A 16,869-nucleotide genomic window follows, 5' to 3' on the forward strand; every position below is an offset into this window, starting at 1 on the left:
AGAGCCCCTCGCAGCCAAGTCACGCGATCTGCCGTCATATCGGCTTATGCCGCCGGCCTCTGATTGGTTGGCGGCGCCGGTCGCCCCGAGCGTGGGGTCAGGCTACGCCCTTCCAGAGCTTGCCTGCTTGCTGACAGACGCTGTATAGTAGCTGGAGCAACCGGGGCTCCGCAGGAACCGAATTGGCAGCCGGCGGCGGACCCTCTCTAGGTAGGGATGACAGCGGGGCGGGGAAAGGAGGGAATACACCTGAGGTGGAAGCGAGAGAAGAGGAGGAAAAGGGGGTGGAGAGACTAAGGCAAGACCCAGGTGGGGAAGTTGAGAGTGCGTCTGCCCCCTTCTTCAGCTTTCCGCAGGCGTTCGTTGACTGCCTCCTGGGTATAAGGCACTAGGCAGACTCTGGGGTTCTGTCTGCGAAACTTGACCTGAGGACTCCTGCGCTGACCGTTAGCAGAGACGGCCAGGTAGCCGGGTGTCCTGAAAACAATCGGCTAGGCGGCGGCTGTGATGGGGAGCGTGCGGGACGCAGGGCACGCGCGCTGGCCGGGGCTGGCGGGAGGCTGGTTGCCGCCAGAGACCTCCAGATTAGGGGCCTCTGCCCGGACAGAGTGGGGGGTATGTCAGGGCACAGGGAGAGGTGAAAGAAACAGACATGTGGATGGGCCTGAAAAAAATGAAATGGGGGATCTCTTATCTAAGGCAAGTTTGTCCACTGAACACTAATAAAGCATTTTGCGACGGATTTCCCTCTGTTTTTGGGGGGATTTTTTTTTTTTCTTTCAAGCAGCAAAGGAATTAGGTTGAAGCAAGCCCCAGTTACTGCAGTGTAATTAGGATGGAGGGACAACAATCCACGGTTTGAGAAGACAAGAAGGAAAGGGAAATAATCTATTAGTTTAGCATCCTAATAGGAAGAATCATGTCTGCTAGCATCCCTGTGTAACAGCAGAGCAAATTTGGAGGTGGTATAGGAGATAGTTTCCAAACTGGAAAGTTTGTGGCAGCCAACCACCTACCTGTCTTTATATCACCTGTAGGTGATAATAACTTTATAACGACCTGTAGGTTACCTGTCTTTATATCACCATTGATTTTTTTTTCTTTTTAAGTTTCTAATGATAAGCACCTAAAAATAAATACATGACCCTTGCTCATTTACAGAGTGCTTTCCCATTCATTATGTAATATAATTAACATGGGATAATCAGAATTCCCCATCTGCATGCCTACACCTAGATATTACAATGTAGTAGCTAGGAGAACAGGCTCTGGAATATACATCCCAGCTGTTACTTGTTATTTGTTATTGTTACATTAGTTAACAACTTATTTAAATATTCCTGCCTTCATTTTCCCTATCTTTAAAATGGGGGTTATAGAAGTAGCTACCTCATAGAGTTGTGAGAATCAAGCGAGGTGATACATAAAAAGTGCTTTTTAAGTAATACCTGGTTTTCAATAAACGTTAGCTATTATACTAACAGTATATTATCTATACTTTCGTATATAGGATATATGTATATGTATAACTGATTCACTTTGCTGTACAGCAGAAAGTAACACAACATTGTAAATCAACTCTACTCCAATAAAAAGTAAATAAAATTTAAAAAATTTTTAATTTAATTTTTTTTTTTTTTTTGCGGTACGCGTGCCTCTCACTGTTGTGGCCTCTCCCGTTGCGGAGCACAGGCTCCGGACGCGCAGGCTCAGCGGCCATGGCTCACGGGCCCAGCCGCTCCGCGGCATGTGGGATCCTCCCGGACTGGGGCACGAACCCGTGTCCCCTGCATCGGCAGGCGGACTCTCAACCACTGCGCCACCAGGGAAGCCCTAAAAGTTTTTATTGCAGCAGAATGACTCAAGTTATTTTAAGCCTAATTGTGTTTTGTTGATAACTGTTTTAAGAAAAGGTTTCTTTGTTTCAGCCAAAGTAAAATAAAGTAAGTTTCTATTTGTTAGGGGTACTTAACCTTAGGGTCTGTAGAGCCCCTGACTTTAGTGGATATAAACCCCTTAGAATTATGTGCAAAATGGGCTTCCCTAGTGGCGCAGTGGTTGAGAATCCGCCTGCCAATGCAGGGGACACAGGTTCGAGCCCTGGTCCCAGAAGATCCCACATGCTGTGGAGCAACTAAGCCCATGTGCCACAACTGCTGAGCCTGCGCTCTAGAGCCCACGAGCCACAACTACTGAGCCCACGCACCTCAACTACTGAAGCCTGCGCGCTCTAGGGCCTGCGTGCCACAACTACTAAGCCCACATGCTGCAACTACTGAAGCCTATGCACCTACAGCCCGTGCTCCACAACCACAAGAGAAGCCACCACAACACAAAACCCGAGCACTGCAACAAAGAGTAGCCCCCGCTAACCGCAACTAGAGAAAGCCCACGCACAGCAACGAAGACCCAACGCAGCCAAAAAATTAAAAATTAAAAAAAAAATTCTGTGCAGAAGTATGTGAGCTTGTAGAGTCACTGAGAATTTAAAAATTTAAGGAGCTGAATTGATACTAATGAAGAAGCAGTAGAACTTGGTTCAAGTCTGTGGATTTTGCAACCAGCCAGGGAGTGACTGAATCCCTTCTCCAGCATTTGTTTACTTGATGACTCTGGGAATTTTCTGTGTCCAGCTTTCTTATAAGACAAGAATAATACTAGCACCTGACTTTTAGGGTATATCTTGAGAGGGTTAAATGAGTTAATATTTACAGTACCTCATGTACAGTAAATATTGATATTAGAAATGAACAGTTATTTCTTTAAAACATCAAATGACATCTTTTTCTACTGTAGGTTAAAGTGATTTTGGCCTAGCTTTGGTTCCTGTAATAGTAGTAATAATAGCTCCTATTTGTTGATGAGCTTCCCCGTGTCAGATAGTACCACACCACTATGTACTTCATCTCTAAATCTTAGAACAATTCTATAAAGTAGATATGCTTTCTCCATTTCACAGATGTGGGTTTGAATATAAACTTCAAAATAGAATTGCAGTTTTGAGATCGTAATTGTTAGTGATTTCAAACTTTTTTTATGTTAGATGTCAGAAATTACAGCAGTATATTTGTGAATACCTAATTACTGCATCCCACAAATAGAATTAATTGAAACCAAAATCTGAAAACACTTAAAAACAGGTTTCATCTCACAGTATCTCAGCTGCCTTCAGATGGACGGAGGTTCATTCCCTCCTCCCTTCTACGTGCTGGTTTACTGTCACAGCAGTTATGTACAGGGCATATACAAATCAACACAACTCGCATGGTCTTCAGTTAAAAGCAAAATTAAAGAGTTTTTTTTATAATTAAGGACTGAGATCTTATTGAAGTTTTCACTTACATCGGATATTAAAGGTTGAATAAAGAAGATTCATGGTTAATGTTTGAGTTATTTTTGGCTACACGGTGCTGTCCCAAATACTATATGGAATTATGGCTGTTGGCACTATAGGTAACATGCAAGACTAGTTCACCAACTCTTACCAACCTTTAGTGGTATAGCAATATTCTTTTGAATTGTTGGGTTCTTCTTCATTGTTTATGTTTCTGGTATTACTTTATGTACTTGACCTGCTGCTCCATCCTTTATGGCTTCAACTGTTGCGATACTACTAGGCTCCCTTTTGAACTTCAGATTCATATTTGCATGTAGTCTGCTGCTTTCACCTAGGAGCCCAGATGAGCCACAGCAGTTAGACTTAAGACCCAAACTAGGGACTTCTCTGGTGGCACAGTGGTTAAGAATCTGCCTGCCAATGCATGGGACACGGGTTCGAGCCCTGGTCAGGGAAGATCCCACAGGCTGCGGAGCAGCTAAGCCTGTGCACCACAACTACTGAGCCCACGTGCCACAACTGTTGAAGCCCATGCACCTGGAGCCCCTGCTCCACAACAGGAGAAGCCACCTCAATGATAAGCCCGTGCACCACAATGAAGGGTAGCTCCCGCTCGCCGCAACTGAAGAAAGCCTGCGCACAGCAACGAAGACCCAACTCAGCCAAAATTAATTAATTAATTAAATTATTTTTAAAAAGACCCAAACTGAACCCATCATTCCTCGCATCCCCAAAGTCCCTGTTGCACCCAAGTCTGCTAGCTCCACAGTATTCCCTATTTTGATTATCATAGCATCACCATCCATTCAGGCAAGGTAAAATCTCACAATCAACATAGATTCTTTATTTTTTTTTTTTAAATTGAAGTATAGTTGATTTACAATGTTTTGTTAGTTTCTGGTGTATAGCAAAGTGATTTAGTTATACATATGTATATTCTTTTTCATATTCTTTTCCATTATGGTTTATTACAGGATATTGAATATAGTTCCCTGTGCTATACAGTAGGAGCTTGTTGTTTATCCATTCTATATATAATAGTTTGCATCTGCTAGTGCCAAATTCCCACTAGATTTTTTCTTCTTTCACACTCCAGTATCTAATCAGTTATCAAGTCCCATGGGTTATCTTACTTGCTAAGTCTCTGATGAATGTGTCTATTCTCACAGCTATTGCCTGAGGTCAGGCGGTCATCTTCTCAAGGTTAGTCTACCTCAGGAGCAACCTAGTCTCCCTGCTTCTCATCAGTATGGTATATTCCTAATGGGTCACATCCCTTGAACCGTGAATGGACCATGACCTTTCCATGCCTTTGCAGTTGTTATTTCTACTTGAAATAGCTATTCCTAACCTTTTTTTTTTTTTTTCTGGTAATGTCCTTCAAAGCCCAAATCAAAATTCTTCACTATACAGCCTTCTGTTGTAAGCTGAGGTAGTTGTGTTGTCTTTTCTGATTTCACACAATTTGCATATATATACCTTTATTACAGCACTTGTCATATTGATGTAACTATTCATTTCTGTAGTTGCCTAACCTTGAAGGTGGATTTAGACTATATCTTTTTAATCTTTGTATTCTCATCACCTAGTGCGGTGCTTGATACTTAATTGTTGTTTGAGTGAATTAGCAATATATGATGAAGGATGTATGTCAATATCTGTATTAGTTGATTAAAAATTTCTTTCCATGTCAATGTGAGAAAAAATGCTTGCAACTCATAGCACAAACAAGGGGCTAAACACCCTAATAAATAAAGAGCTTCTAGAATTTGATTTTAAGAGACTAAAAACCCAGTGGCAATTTTCAGACTGGTTTTTTGTTATTGTTGTTGTTGTTCAAAAGTTTTAATTATAGATGAGAGGTGTTTGGAATACAGGACACATTTCCCACTACAAACAGTGCAGTGAAGAAGGAGAAAGTAGATCATAAATGATAGAGTCAGTGGTCAGCTCACAGAAGCTGACCATGAAGTTGTTGAACTAGATTCAGGATCATGAATATAGAATCGACTAAAGTTTTTCAAAGTTTAAGCATCTGGAACAGGAGTTGGCAAACTTTCCTTTTAAAGGGCTAGATAATAAATGTTTTAGGCTTTGTGAGCCATGCTGTCTATTGCTGTGACTCAGCCTTGACTTTGTAGTACAGAGAAGCAGCCATAGACAGCATAGACACATCTGGACATAGCTGTGTTCCAACAAAGCTTCTTTACAGAAACAGGCCCTGGGTCTGGCCCATGGGCCACAGTTTGCCAGCCCCTGACTGTGGTGAGGAGGAGGGGGAGGTGAGGAATAAATGTATTCTAGTTGTCACTGCCAAGAATACATCTCCCTTTGTTCTGTCAATGAGAGTTAGGGTTAGTCACGAGAATAGATAGTCCCTGACTTCTTTGGTTACAGTCACAGAATAGATACCTTTTAGGGAATTCATCTTAAGTCTCAGCATTGAAGCAAAAATCTCTGAAATATGAGTCCTTTTAGGAGAAAGATGCTGCTGAAACTTGCAGCTGAAGGAGTAAACCATTTGCCTGAGTACCTAGTGACCTGTGTTCCACATCTTTACTGTTTGCCATGTTTACTCTTGCTATGTCCTATGGCAATAGGACATAGTGGAAGAGAACACTAAGGTGCAATTAGATCTGGACTTATGCCACCTTTCAGCTTGACCTTGGAGAAGAAACTTCATGGGCCTCAGTTTCTCTAACTGAACTTCAGTGTCACTATGTATTATATCAAGAGACTGAACTAGAGATGACATTGAAGATCCTTCTGGCTCTAGAGGTGCCATTTAGTGAATTCTGGTAGCAGCAGACTTGTACTGCATATACTTATGAAGGCAGGAACTTCATATATAGTTTTCCTGAAAATTTTTTGCTTTGAGAAGTGTCAACATGGGTAAATAATTGTTGTACCTGTTTATCCTTTAGGGGCTAAGATGGATCTTGTACTCAGTGCTGCAGATTATTATTTTTTTACGCCATACGTATATCCAGCCACATGGCCAGAGGACAGCATCTTCCGACAAGCTGTCAGTCTCCTGATTATAACAAATCTCGGTGCTTATATCCTTTATTTCTTATTCGCAACGCTGAGTTATTATTTTGTCTATGATCATTCATTAATGAAACACCCACAATTTTTAAAGGTAAGTGATTTTCTTACCTATTTTTTAATTATTACAGTAAAAATAACAATATGTATTTGTGAGATTTTCAGATTAAACTGGTTTTAATCTTTTTAGAGTTTCTGAAAACAGCCCCAAATGGGTTAGATATTTTTGGAAAGGCTAATCCCTTCTCTCTTTTCTTTAATTTAAACAGATAAGTAAGTTGTAATTTTTTTAAAAGTTTTTTTGGGGGTGTTTTTTAAAAAATTTATTTATTTTTGGCTGCATCGGGTCTTTGTTGCTGTGCATGGGCTTTCTCTAGTTGCGGTGAGCGGGGGCTACTGTTAGTTGCGGTGCGCTGGCTTCTCATTGTGGTGGCTTCTCTTGTTGCGGAGCATGGGCTCTAGGTGCGTGGGCTTTGGTAGTTGTGGCACACGGGCTCAGTAGTTGTGGCTCGCGGGCTCTAGAGCACAGGCTCAGTAGTTGTGGCGCATGGCCTTAGTTGCTCCGCGGCACGTGGGATCTTCCCGGACCAGGGCTCGAACTTGTGTCCTGTGAATTGGCAGGCAGATTCTTAACCACTGTGCCACCAGGGAAGCCCCTACTTTTTTTTTTTTTTTTTTTTTTTAACTGTAAGCCTGGTCTTGCTAGATACATAGACAAGAATTTCTTTGCTGATAGTGATGAATAAATAAATGTATACATTTGTGTAATTGTTTTGATATTTGACTTACACAAACTGAAATATGCTTTTACTATGTATATATTTTTTGACCAGATAATCCAAACTCAGTAGATTCAGACTTGTTTACAATCACTTTTCTATTTCAGTGATTTGTATTTGTCAGTCACTACAAGGACTGAAAAAAAATAGAGAGGGTTAGGTATGAAAGTTAACTATGAAAGAAATGATTATTCTGTAAATAGAACTTTGGAATAGAGATTTTGTGGGAAGGAAAAAATGTTGCAGAATTTAAAATATTTGTTGCATTTCCTTCATACAAAAGAAATGTTTTTCTTACACACCCACGCCCACTTAGTAACACTTCAGTAGAAACAATTTGGAGGTGAGCTCCTTCATATAAAAGAGATTTTAAAAATCCAATCCAGAACAATTTTATGCTAGTTTTCTTTACCATAGATTTTATGGTTTGTAAGTATTGGAAACTTCATTTTCAGAACCAAGTCTATCGAGAGATTATGCATTCTGTCCAGTCAATGCCATGGATAAGCATCCCCACGGTCTCAGTGTTCCTGCTAGAGGTGAGAGGTTACAGCAAACTATATGACAGCATAGAGGAGTTTCCATACGGTGAGTGTATAGTGTAAATGTTGGGAACAGATGGGTTTCTCTAAAGAACCAAATCTGCTTCTTTAAAGTCTTTGTTGTAGATGAAATTGTGCCCAGGGAAAGATTGGCATGATCAGAGCTACAGCCTTGAATTTGTTTCCTATTATCTTTATTGAATTCAAACATCTGGAAAAAAAGCTCAAGTAGTACATGATATTTATAAAAAATCAGAAAACACCGATTTTTTTAAAAAATCCATCATTCTGCTACCTGGAAACTGTAACTCTTTTGATGTATATTCTTTCTCTTTTCTATGCCTGTAATACTTCGTTATTTATGTTACAAAATTGAAACCCTTACTATGCATACTGGTTTGAACTCTGATTTTTTTCTCTTAGCAGTGTTTATGCCCATATTTTCATGTCAATAAATATTGACATTATACAGTATATATTTATAGTATTGCATTGTATAGATATCTATAGTTTATTTAAATGATCCATAATTTTTAGACCTTTAGATTGTTCTTGGTTTTCTATTATAAACAGTACTACAGTGACTAAACTAAAATTTTGTGAAATTCTGGAATTATTTCATCAAGATACATTTCTAGTATCTAGTATTAGAAAGTAAGAATCATAGTTAACATTTATTGTTGATACGTACCAGCTTCAGTTCTAAGCTTTTCACATGTTACCAATCCATTTTATTCTATTAATTCTATGAGGTAGGCACTATTAACGATGCTCCTTTTATAGGTGAGTAAATTAAGTGTACAGAGAATTTCAGTAACTTGCCAAGCTCACTTAACAAATAAGTGGTGGATCTGGGACTGGAATCCAAGCTTGCTGGTGTCACCACCCCTGCTCTCTAAGTAAGAGGTTAGTTATTTAAAGGAGGGAACAAAAATTACACACCAGTGTGCTGAATTGGCTCGACCTTGGAAAATGGATCAAAATACGAATAAAAATAAAAGGAGAGAGGGCATTCTAGATAGTTTGAATAAAAGTATAGAGGTAAGACTTTGAAGGTGTTGGGAGGATATTGAGTGAACCAGCCTGGTTAGTACACGAGCATATGAGGTTGGAAAGATCAGAAGGGGTTGGGTTATGGAGTAAATGCTAGGCTTACAGTATTTCAAGGGAAAATAAAATTCTAATAAGGGGAGTTAATATGTAAAGATATGTTTTATGATGATTAGTATGAAGAAAAAATAAATAGCATTATTCTCCAGCATTTAAATGATAAAGATGCCATAGGGGTTTACTCTTTCTGTTTCATAAATATCCTCATAGTTTAATGAAGAAATATTGTAGGTGGGACACTTCAAGTTTTTATGAGAGGGAAATGAGCAGATCCCAGAGAGTCAAGGGAGATGGAGGTTGTGATGTACTGAATTAACCAACTGATCCTGGGAGCTGAATCTTGATTCTGCCGTATCCTGTTGTCTCTTGTAGGCTGGTTTCGATTCATTGCTAGTGTACTGTCCTTTCTCTTTTTCACTGACATGCTGATCTACTGGATTCACAGAGGCCTTCATCATAGACTTGTATATAAGGTAATAAGGTAGAGTCATTTGTAGGAGAAGAGAGAAAATACACATTTCAGCAATGTATAATTATAAATCCTGTCTCTATTTTCAAGAATTTCCTCTAACTTATTAAATACCTAAGTAGCCTTAGTCATGACAGGTACAAGGTACATTTTGTTTGTATCCTTCTTTACGGGTCTGGAGGGGCTGTGTTAAAATCTTACTGTCTTGGGGTAAAGAAGGGGAGGGAATTTTATAAAGTAATTTGCTAAATTCAAAGGGATTTTTTTAGTTAGGTCATTTCTCACACCATGAGTATGAAAAGCTAAGTCAGTTGTTGCACTGGGTGAAGTCTGTGGCATTAATGTGGTCTTCTTTTCTTCTGTAGCACTTACACAAACCTCATCATATCTGGAAGATTCCAACTCCATTTGCAAGTCATGCTTTTCATCCTCTGGATGGCTTCCTTCAGAGTCTACCTTACCACATATACCCATTTGTCTTCCCATTACACAAGGTAGTTTATTTAGGTTTGTATGTCTTGGTCAATATCTGGACAATTTCTATTCATGATGGTGATTTTCGTGTTCCCCATATCTTCAGGCCATTTATTAATGGCTCAGCTCATCATACAGACCACCACATGCTCTTTGACTATAACTATGGACAGTATTTCACATTGTGGGATAGAATTGGAGGCTCATTCAAAAATCCCTCCTCCTTTGAAGGGAACGGACCACTTAATTATGTGAAGAAGATGACAGAAGAAAAGCGCAACAGCCATGCAGTAAGTGGTTGTAAAAATGAAAAATTATTCAATGGAGAGTTTACAAAGACTGAATAGATTATTGCCCAATTATTAAATATTTTTAATCAAGGAAAATAATCTACAGCCAGGACGCATAGCGAGTGAACAGTATCATTTGAAAATCAGTATTGTGGGTACAGGTGAGGAACGACCATAATGGTAGAACAAGGGAACATGCCGTGAACGCCATGACTTTAACCTCGTGCTCAAAATACTGAATGTTGGTCTAAGGGAGAAGTTGTGTCTTTCCAGCCAGTAGATCTGTAATTTGTATAGCCTCAACAAAGTTTTTTAAAAGGTAGAGGATAAATTATTGAGGGGACTAGGTTATGTCCTTTTGCCTTAATTCATCCATATTCATTAAGTAAAATTCATTGTGCTTAGTGATATCAAAACTAAACACCATAACAAAAGAAGTACTAATATGAAGATGATTTCTTGTTTCAGGAATGATTAAGTACTCAGAATTGGTATGATAACAACTACTTGTACTTTGTTGAAGTAGAAAAATCAGTGTGGAAAAATATCGTGATATAATGTATTAGTAGCTCAGTGACCTGATTAATAGCAGGTGTTATAAGATTATTGTCTTCCTACACATAGAAAACTTATTTTCTGGAGACATTGTCAACTGTTACATTTTACTGATGAACAAATAAATTGGAATTTTAGAAAATATTAATACTACCATGATTTAATCCAGATCTGGGATTATTTAAAGATTTTGATGGTTATTGTTTTCAACCATTATTTAATAAGTGTAAAATTATATGACCCTGATTATATTTAGAAAGGGAAATTTTATGCCCAAATAATATATTAGACACCTCTGGTTTTTTTAATTAAATTGATGCACTGCACTTTTGGTATGTTTCAAAGTTACAATCCTGTGATTTTCTATAAAAGGAAATAATTGCCAAATATTTAGGCCTATCACTGAAGATTAGTTTTGAAATCTTATTTCCCCTCCTCTTTCTTCATTTTTCCCCACTCCCTCTGCAAAAATATTTAACAAATACTTTCATAAAGAAATGTCATGTGTTGTAACATAAATATGTTGGGAAAACATGGTTTCCAAAGGCATCTCTAAGCTGTTTATGTAAAATCAATAAAAGTTGATTATGACTATTATTAAAGTGTATCAGTTAAGTAATGTAACAGCACAAAGTATTCTTTACAAATTTTATGTCAATCTGAAACCACAGAAATGATGTGGTTGTCAGAACTTTTAGAATATCTCCAAATGTTTGATATCAAGGGGAGAAAGAGAGGAGGGAGTATCACTGTCTTTTTATATTTCACATCTTTTGTTAGATTTGAGTGTTTTAGCAAGAGACCAGTCATAAAAGTTAATGCTTGGAATCCAGAAGAAAATGTTGTTTCTGTTTGAGTTCCTGTTACAGTGTTGCTTTACTTAAACATACCAGTATACCAGTTAGTATTTTGTAACTGGTTCAGTGCAGCTAAGTGCTTTTGACTAATCCCCGTGGTTCCTGTGCTCCACTCTGCCCAAGAGAAAGAAGGAAATTAAGAAGAAGTAAACTTTGTTTCTCATAAAAATGAAAGCTAATATTTATTGAGCTTTTACTCTGGATCAGGCATTGTTGAAAGTCCTTGACATAAGGACAATGGGACCCAGTTGTGTAACTTTTCAAGGTTATTTCTCTCTCATGTAAAGTCCAGTGTGGATGTTTCAGGTCAGTGGACAGTTTTCCACAGTCATCTGAGACCCAGGCTCCTTCCACCTGAGAGCTCTGCCGTTCTCCCAGTTTACAGCGTCTTCTCTGTTGAAGGAGCCTGTAGGGGAAGAGGGGAAAGTGCATGTGGAAAATTTGTATGGGTCAGGCCAGGATAGTTGTACATATCCCTTGCCCATGTTTCTTTGGACAAAACTTAGTTGTATGGCCTATCTAACTGGAAGAGATTCTGGGAAATGTGTCCAACTACGTCCCTGGGAAGACAGGGTAACCAATTGCTTGACCAGCTAGCCATTTTGCCATTACCGTATAATTTATTTCCCTCTTTTTGAGGGTCCCAGTAAAGGTAGGTATTGAAGGGACGAATGAGCTCAAAAGTATTTCAAGTTATGCATGCACTGGATGTCTTAGTGCTCTTAATTCCATAACTTCAATTATGAGTGTCGGTTTCCTTAGATTCCTAATACTGTGTAGCTAATAGAAAAGAAAGGATATAATTTATGGGGTGAGGGAAGCTTCCTCAAAGGTCTTAGTAGTAATCAAACTAGTCTCTGTCCTCCCTCCTTTTTTAAGTTCTAATCTTATTAAGCAATATTATGTTAAGTAGTCTGACCATTTTTTTGGTACCACCACATCGTCCTGTTCTCCATTAGAGGAATTCACAGCGTTTATGGAAGTGAGGACCTAAATTCCTTCCCACGGTAATATCAAGTGAAAGACTTTCCCCCTCGACGTTCAGACCTTCTATAGTTACAAAAAGAGAAAATCAAGATTACATTTTACACTGTTATGGTAGGAATTGGGAAATGGATGGAGGCAGTACAGAGCACATTTGAAAAACCCAAAGACTTGGGGAGACCTTCAAGATGGCGGAGGAGTAAGATGTGGAGATCATCTTCCTCCCCACAAATACATCCAAACTACATCTACATGTGGAACAACTCCTACAGAATACCTGCTGAACGCTGGCAGAAGACCTCAGACTTCCCAAAAGGCAAGAAACCCCCCACGTACCTGGGTAGGGCAAAAGAAAAAAAAACAGAGACAAAAGAATAGGGATGGGACCTGCACCTCTGGGAGGGAGCTGTGAAGGAGGAAAAGTTTCCACACACTAGGAAGCCCCTTCACTGGCGGAGATGGGGGGAGGCAAAGGGGGGAAGCTTCAGAGCCACAGAGGAGAGTGCAGCAGCAGGGCTGCAGGGGGCAAAGCGGAGAGATCCCTGCACAGAGGATCAGTGCCGACCAGCACTCACCAGCCCGAGAGGTTTGCTCACCCACCGGGGCAGGTGGGGGCTGGGAGCTGAGGCTCAGGCTTTGGAGGTCAGATCCCAGGAAGAGGACTGGGGTTGGCTGTGTGAAGACATCCTGAAGGGGGCTAGTGTACCACAGCTACCCGGGAGGGAGTCTGGGAAACAGTCTGGACCTGCTGAAGAAGAAAGAGAACATCGTTTTGGGGTGCGTGAGGAGAGGGGGTTCCTGCACTGTGTGCCCACAGAAGGCAGAGCACTGCCTAAGCAAGCTCCAGAGGGGTGTGAGCCATGGCTATCAGCTCAGGCCCCAGAGACAGGCATGAACCACTAACGCTGCTGCCGCTGCCACAAAGAATCCTGTGTGCAAGTACAGGTCACTACACACACACACACACATGCACACACACCCCCAGGAGCCTGTGAAGCATGCCACTGCCAGGGTCCCAAGATCCAGGGACAACTTCCCCAGGAGAATACATGGCGCGCCTCAGGCTGTTGCACAATCACGCTGGCCCCTGCCACCGCAGGCTTGTGCTGCATTCCAATTATGACTACCGTACCCCTCCCTCTCTCTGGCCTGAGAGAGCAAGAGCCCCCTGATCAGCCACTGCTTTAACCCCCTCCTGTCTGGGCAGGGAACAGATGCCTGAGGGTGACCTACATGCAGAGGTGGGGCCAAAACAAAAGCTAAACCCCAGGAGCTGTGTGAACAAAGAAGAGAAAGAAATTTCTCCCAGCAGCCTCAGGAGCAGCGGATTACATCCCCACAATCAACTAGATAAACCCTGCATCTGTGGAATACCTGAATAGACGACGAATGTTCCCAAATTTGAGGCAGTGGATTTTGGGAGCAACTGTAGACTTGGGGTTTGCTGTCTGCAACTAATTTGTTTCTGATTTTTATGTTTATCTTAGTTTTTAATGCTTGTTAGCATTGGTGGATTTCTTTATCGGTTTGGCTGCTCTCTTTTTTTCTTAAATTTAAAAAATTATTCTATTTTATTTACTTTATTTTATTATTATTTTTCTTCCTTTTCTTCTTAGCTGTGTGGCTGACAGGGTCTTGGTGCTCTGGCCTGGTGTCAGGCCTGAGCTTCCAAGGTGGGAGAGCCAAGTCCAGGACATTGGACCACCAGAGACCCCCCAGCCCACGTAATATCAATCAACAAGAGCTCTCCCAGAGATCTCCGTCTCAAAACTAAGACTCAGCTCCACCCGACGGCCAGCAGGCTCCAGTGCTGGATGCCCCATGCCAAACAGCTAGCAAGACAGGAACACAACCACACCCATTAGCAGAGAGGCTGCCTAAAATCATACTAAGTTCACAAACACCCCAAAACACACCACCAGACATGGCCCTGCCAACCAGAAAGACAAGATCCAGTCCCACCTAGCAGAACACAAGCACCAGTACCCTCCACAAGGAAGACTACACAAGCCACTGAACCAGCCTCAACCACTGGGGGCAGACACCAAAAACAATGGGAACTACGAACTTGCAGCCTCCAAAAAGGAGACCCCAAACACAGTAAGTTAAACAAAATGAGAAGACAGAGAAATATGCAGTAGATGAATGAGCAAGGTAAAAACCCACCATACCAAACAAATGAAGAGGTAATAGGCAGTCTACCTGAAAAAGAATTCAGAATAATGTTAGTAAAGATGATCCAAAATCTTGGAAATAGAATACAGAAAACACAAGAAACATTTAACAAGGACCTAGAAGAACTAAAGAGCAAACAAACAATGATGAACAACACAGTAAATGAAATTAAAAATTTTCTAGAAGGAATCAATAGCAGAATAACTGAGGCAGAAGAACGGATAAGTGACCTGAAAGATATAATAGTGGAAATAACGGCTGCACAGCAGAATAAAGAAAAAAGAATGAAAAGAACTGAGGACAGTCTCAGAGACCTCTGGAACAATGTTAAACGCACCAACATTTGAATTATAGGGGTCCTGGGAGAAGAAGAGAAAAAGAAAGGGACTGAGAAAATATTTGGAGAGACTATAGTTGAAAACTTCCCTGACATGGGAAAGGAAATAGTCAATCAAGTCCAGGAAGCACAGAGAGTTCCATACAGCATAAATCCAAGGAGAAACATGCCAAGACACATATCAAACTATCAAAAATTAAATATAAAGAAAACATTAAAAGCAGCAAGGGCAAAGCAACAAATAACATACAAGGGAATCCCCATAAGGTTAACAGCTGATCTTTCAGCAGAAACTCTGCAAGCCAGAAGGGAGTGGCAGGACATATTTAAAGTGATGAAAAGGAAAAACCTACAACCAAGACTACTCTACCCAGCAAGGATCTCATTCAGATTTGACAGAGAAATTAAAACCTTTACAGACAAGCAAAAGCTAAGAGAATTCAGCACCACCAAACCAGCTCTACAACAAATGCTAAAGAAACTTCTCTAGGCAGGAAACACAAGAGAAGGAAGAGACCTACAATAACAAACACAAAACAATTAAGAAAATGGTAATAGGAACATACATATCGATAACTCTCTTAAATGTAAATGGATTAAATGCTCCAACCAAAACACATAGACTGGCTGAATGAATACAAAAACAAGACCCATATATATGCTGTCTACAAGAGACCCACTTCAGACCTAGGGATGCATACAGACAAAGTGAGGGGATGGAAAAAGATATTCCATGCAAATGGAAACCAAAAGAAAGCTGGAGTAGTAATTCTCATATCAGACAAAATAGACTTTAAAATAAAGACTATTACAAGAGACAGAGAAGGACACTACATAATGATCAAGGGATCAATCCAAGAAGAAGATATAACAAATGTAAATATTTATGCATCCAGCATAGGAGCACCTCAATATATGAGGCAAATGCTAACAGCCATAAAAGGGGAAATCGACAGTAACACAATCATAGTAGGGGATTTTAACACCCCCCTTTCACCAGTGGACAGATCATCCAAAATGAAAATAAATAAGGAAACACAAGCTTTAAATGACACATTAGATAAGATGGACTTAATTGATATTTATAGGACATGCCATCCCAAAACAGCAGAATACACTTCCTTCTCAAGTTCTCAGGAAACATGCTCCAGGATAGATCATATCTTGGGTCACAAATGAATCCTTGGTAAATTTAAGAAAATTGAAATCATATCAAGTATCTTTTCTGACCACAACGCTATGAGACTAGATATCAAGTACAGGAAAAAAACTAAAAAATACAAACACATGGAGGCTAAACTATATGCTACTAAATAACCAAGAGATCACTGAAGAAATCAAAGAGGAAATAAAAAAATACCTAGAAACAAATGACAATGAAAACATGATGACCCGAAACCTATGGAGGCAGCAAAAGCAGATCTAAGAGGAAATTTATAGCAATACAATCCCACCTTAAGAAACAAGAAAAATCTCAAATGGTCTAACTTTACATCTAAAGCAATTAGAGAAAGAAGAACAAAAAAACCCCAAAGTTAGCAGAAGGAAAGAAATTATAAAGATCAGATCAGAAATAAATGAAAAAGAAATGAAGGAAACAATAGCAAAGATCCATAAAACTGAAAGGTGGTTCTTTGAGAAGACAAACAACATTGATAAACCATTAGCCAGACTCATCAAGAAAAAAAGGGACAAGACTCAAATCAACAGAATTAGAAATGGAAAAGAAGTAACAACTGACACTGCAGAAATACAAAGGTTCATGAGAGATTACTACAAGCAACTATATGCTGATAAAATGGACAACCTGGAACAAATGGACAAATTCTTAGAAAAGCACAACCTACCAAGACTGAACCAGGAAAAAATAGAAAAATGAACAGACCAATCACAAGCATTGAAATTGAAACTG

The 16,869-nt window shown here is 39.9% G+C and overlaps 1 protein-coding gene across 1 annotated transcript; it reads left to right on the forward strand.

Annotated features, from left to right (window-relative positions):
• Positions 1–120: 120 nt before the first annotated feature.
• On the forward strand, positions 121–11,206 carry SC5D (sterol-C5-desaturase). Its single transcript, XM_060104175.1, has 5 exons — positions 121–210; positions 6,262–6,479; positions 7,620–7,752; positions 9,189–9,289; positions 9,651–11,206. The coding sequence occupies exons 2-5, from the start codon at positions 6,270–6,272 to the stop codon at positions 10,104–10,106; spliced, it is 900 nt and encodes a 299-aa protein (XP_059960158.1). The 5' UTR covers positions 121–210; positions 6,262–6,269; the 3' UTR covers positions 10,107–11,206.
• The last annotated feature ends 5,663 nt before the right edge of the window (positions 11,207–16,869 follow it).

The sequence above is a fragment of the Mesoplodon densirostris genome, chromosome 7 (genome assembly GCF_025265405.1).
Source record: "Mesoplodon densirostris isolate mMesDen1 chromosome 7, mMesDen1 primary haplotype, whole genome shotgun sequence".
Lineage (NCBI taxonomy): Eukaryota > Metazoa > Chordata > Mammalia > Artiodactyla > Ziphiidae > Mesoplodon > Mesoplodon densirostris.

What these genes read in the sequence shown, in the direction of transcription:
- SC5D (XM_060104175.1), top strand. Translation starts at nt 6,270, where the DNA reads ATGGATCTTGTACTCAGTGCTGCAGATTATTATTTTTTTACGCCATAC. An exon ending in AACACCCACAATTTTTAAAG is followed by an intron (nt 6,480 to 7,619) that starts GTAAGTGATTTT and finishes CTTCATTTTCAG; the next exon opens with AACCAAGTCTATCGAGAGAT. An exon ending in CATAGAGGAGTTTCCATACG is followed by an intron (nt 7,753 to 9,188) that starts GTGAGTGTATAG and finishes TGTCTCTTGTAG; the next exon opens with GCTGGTTTCGATTCATTGCT.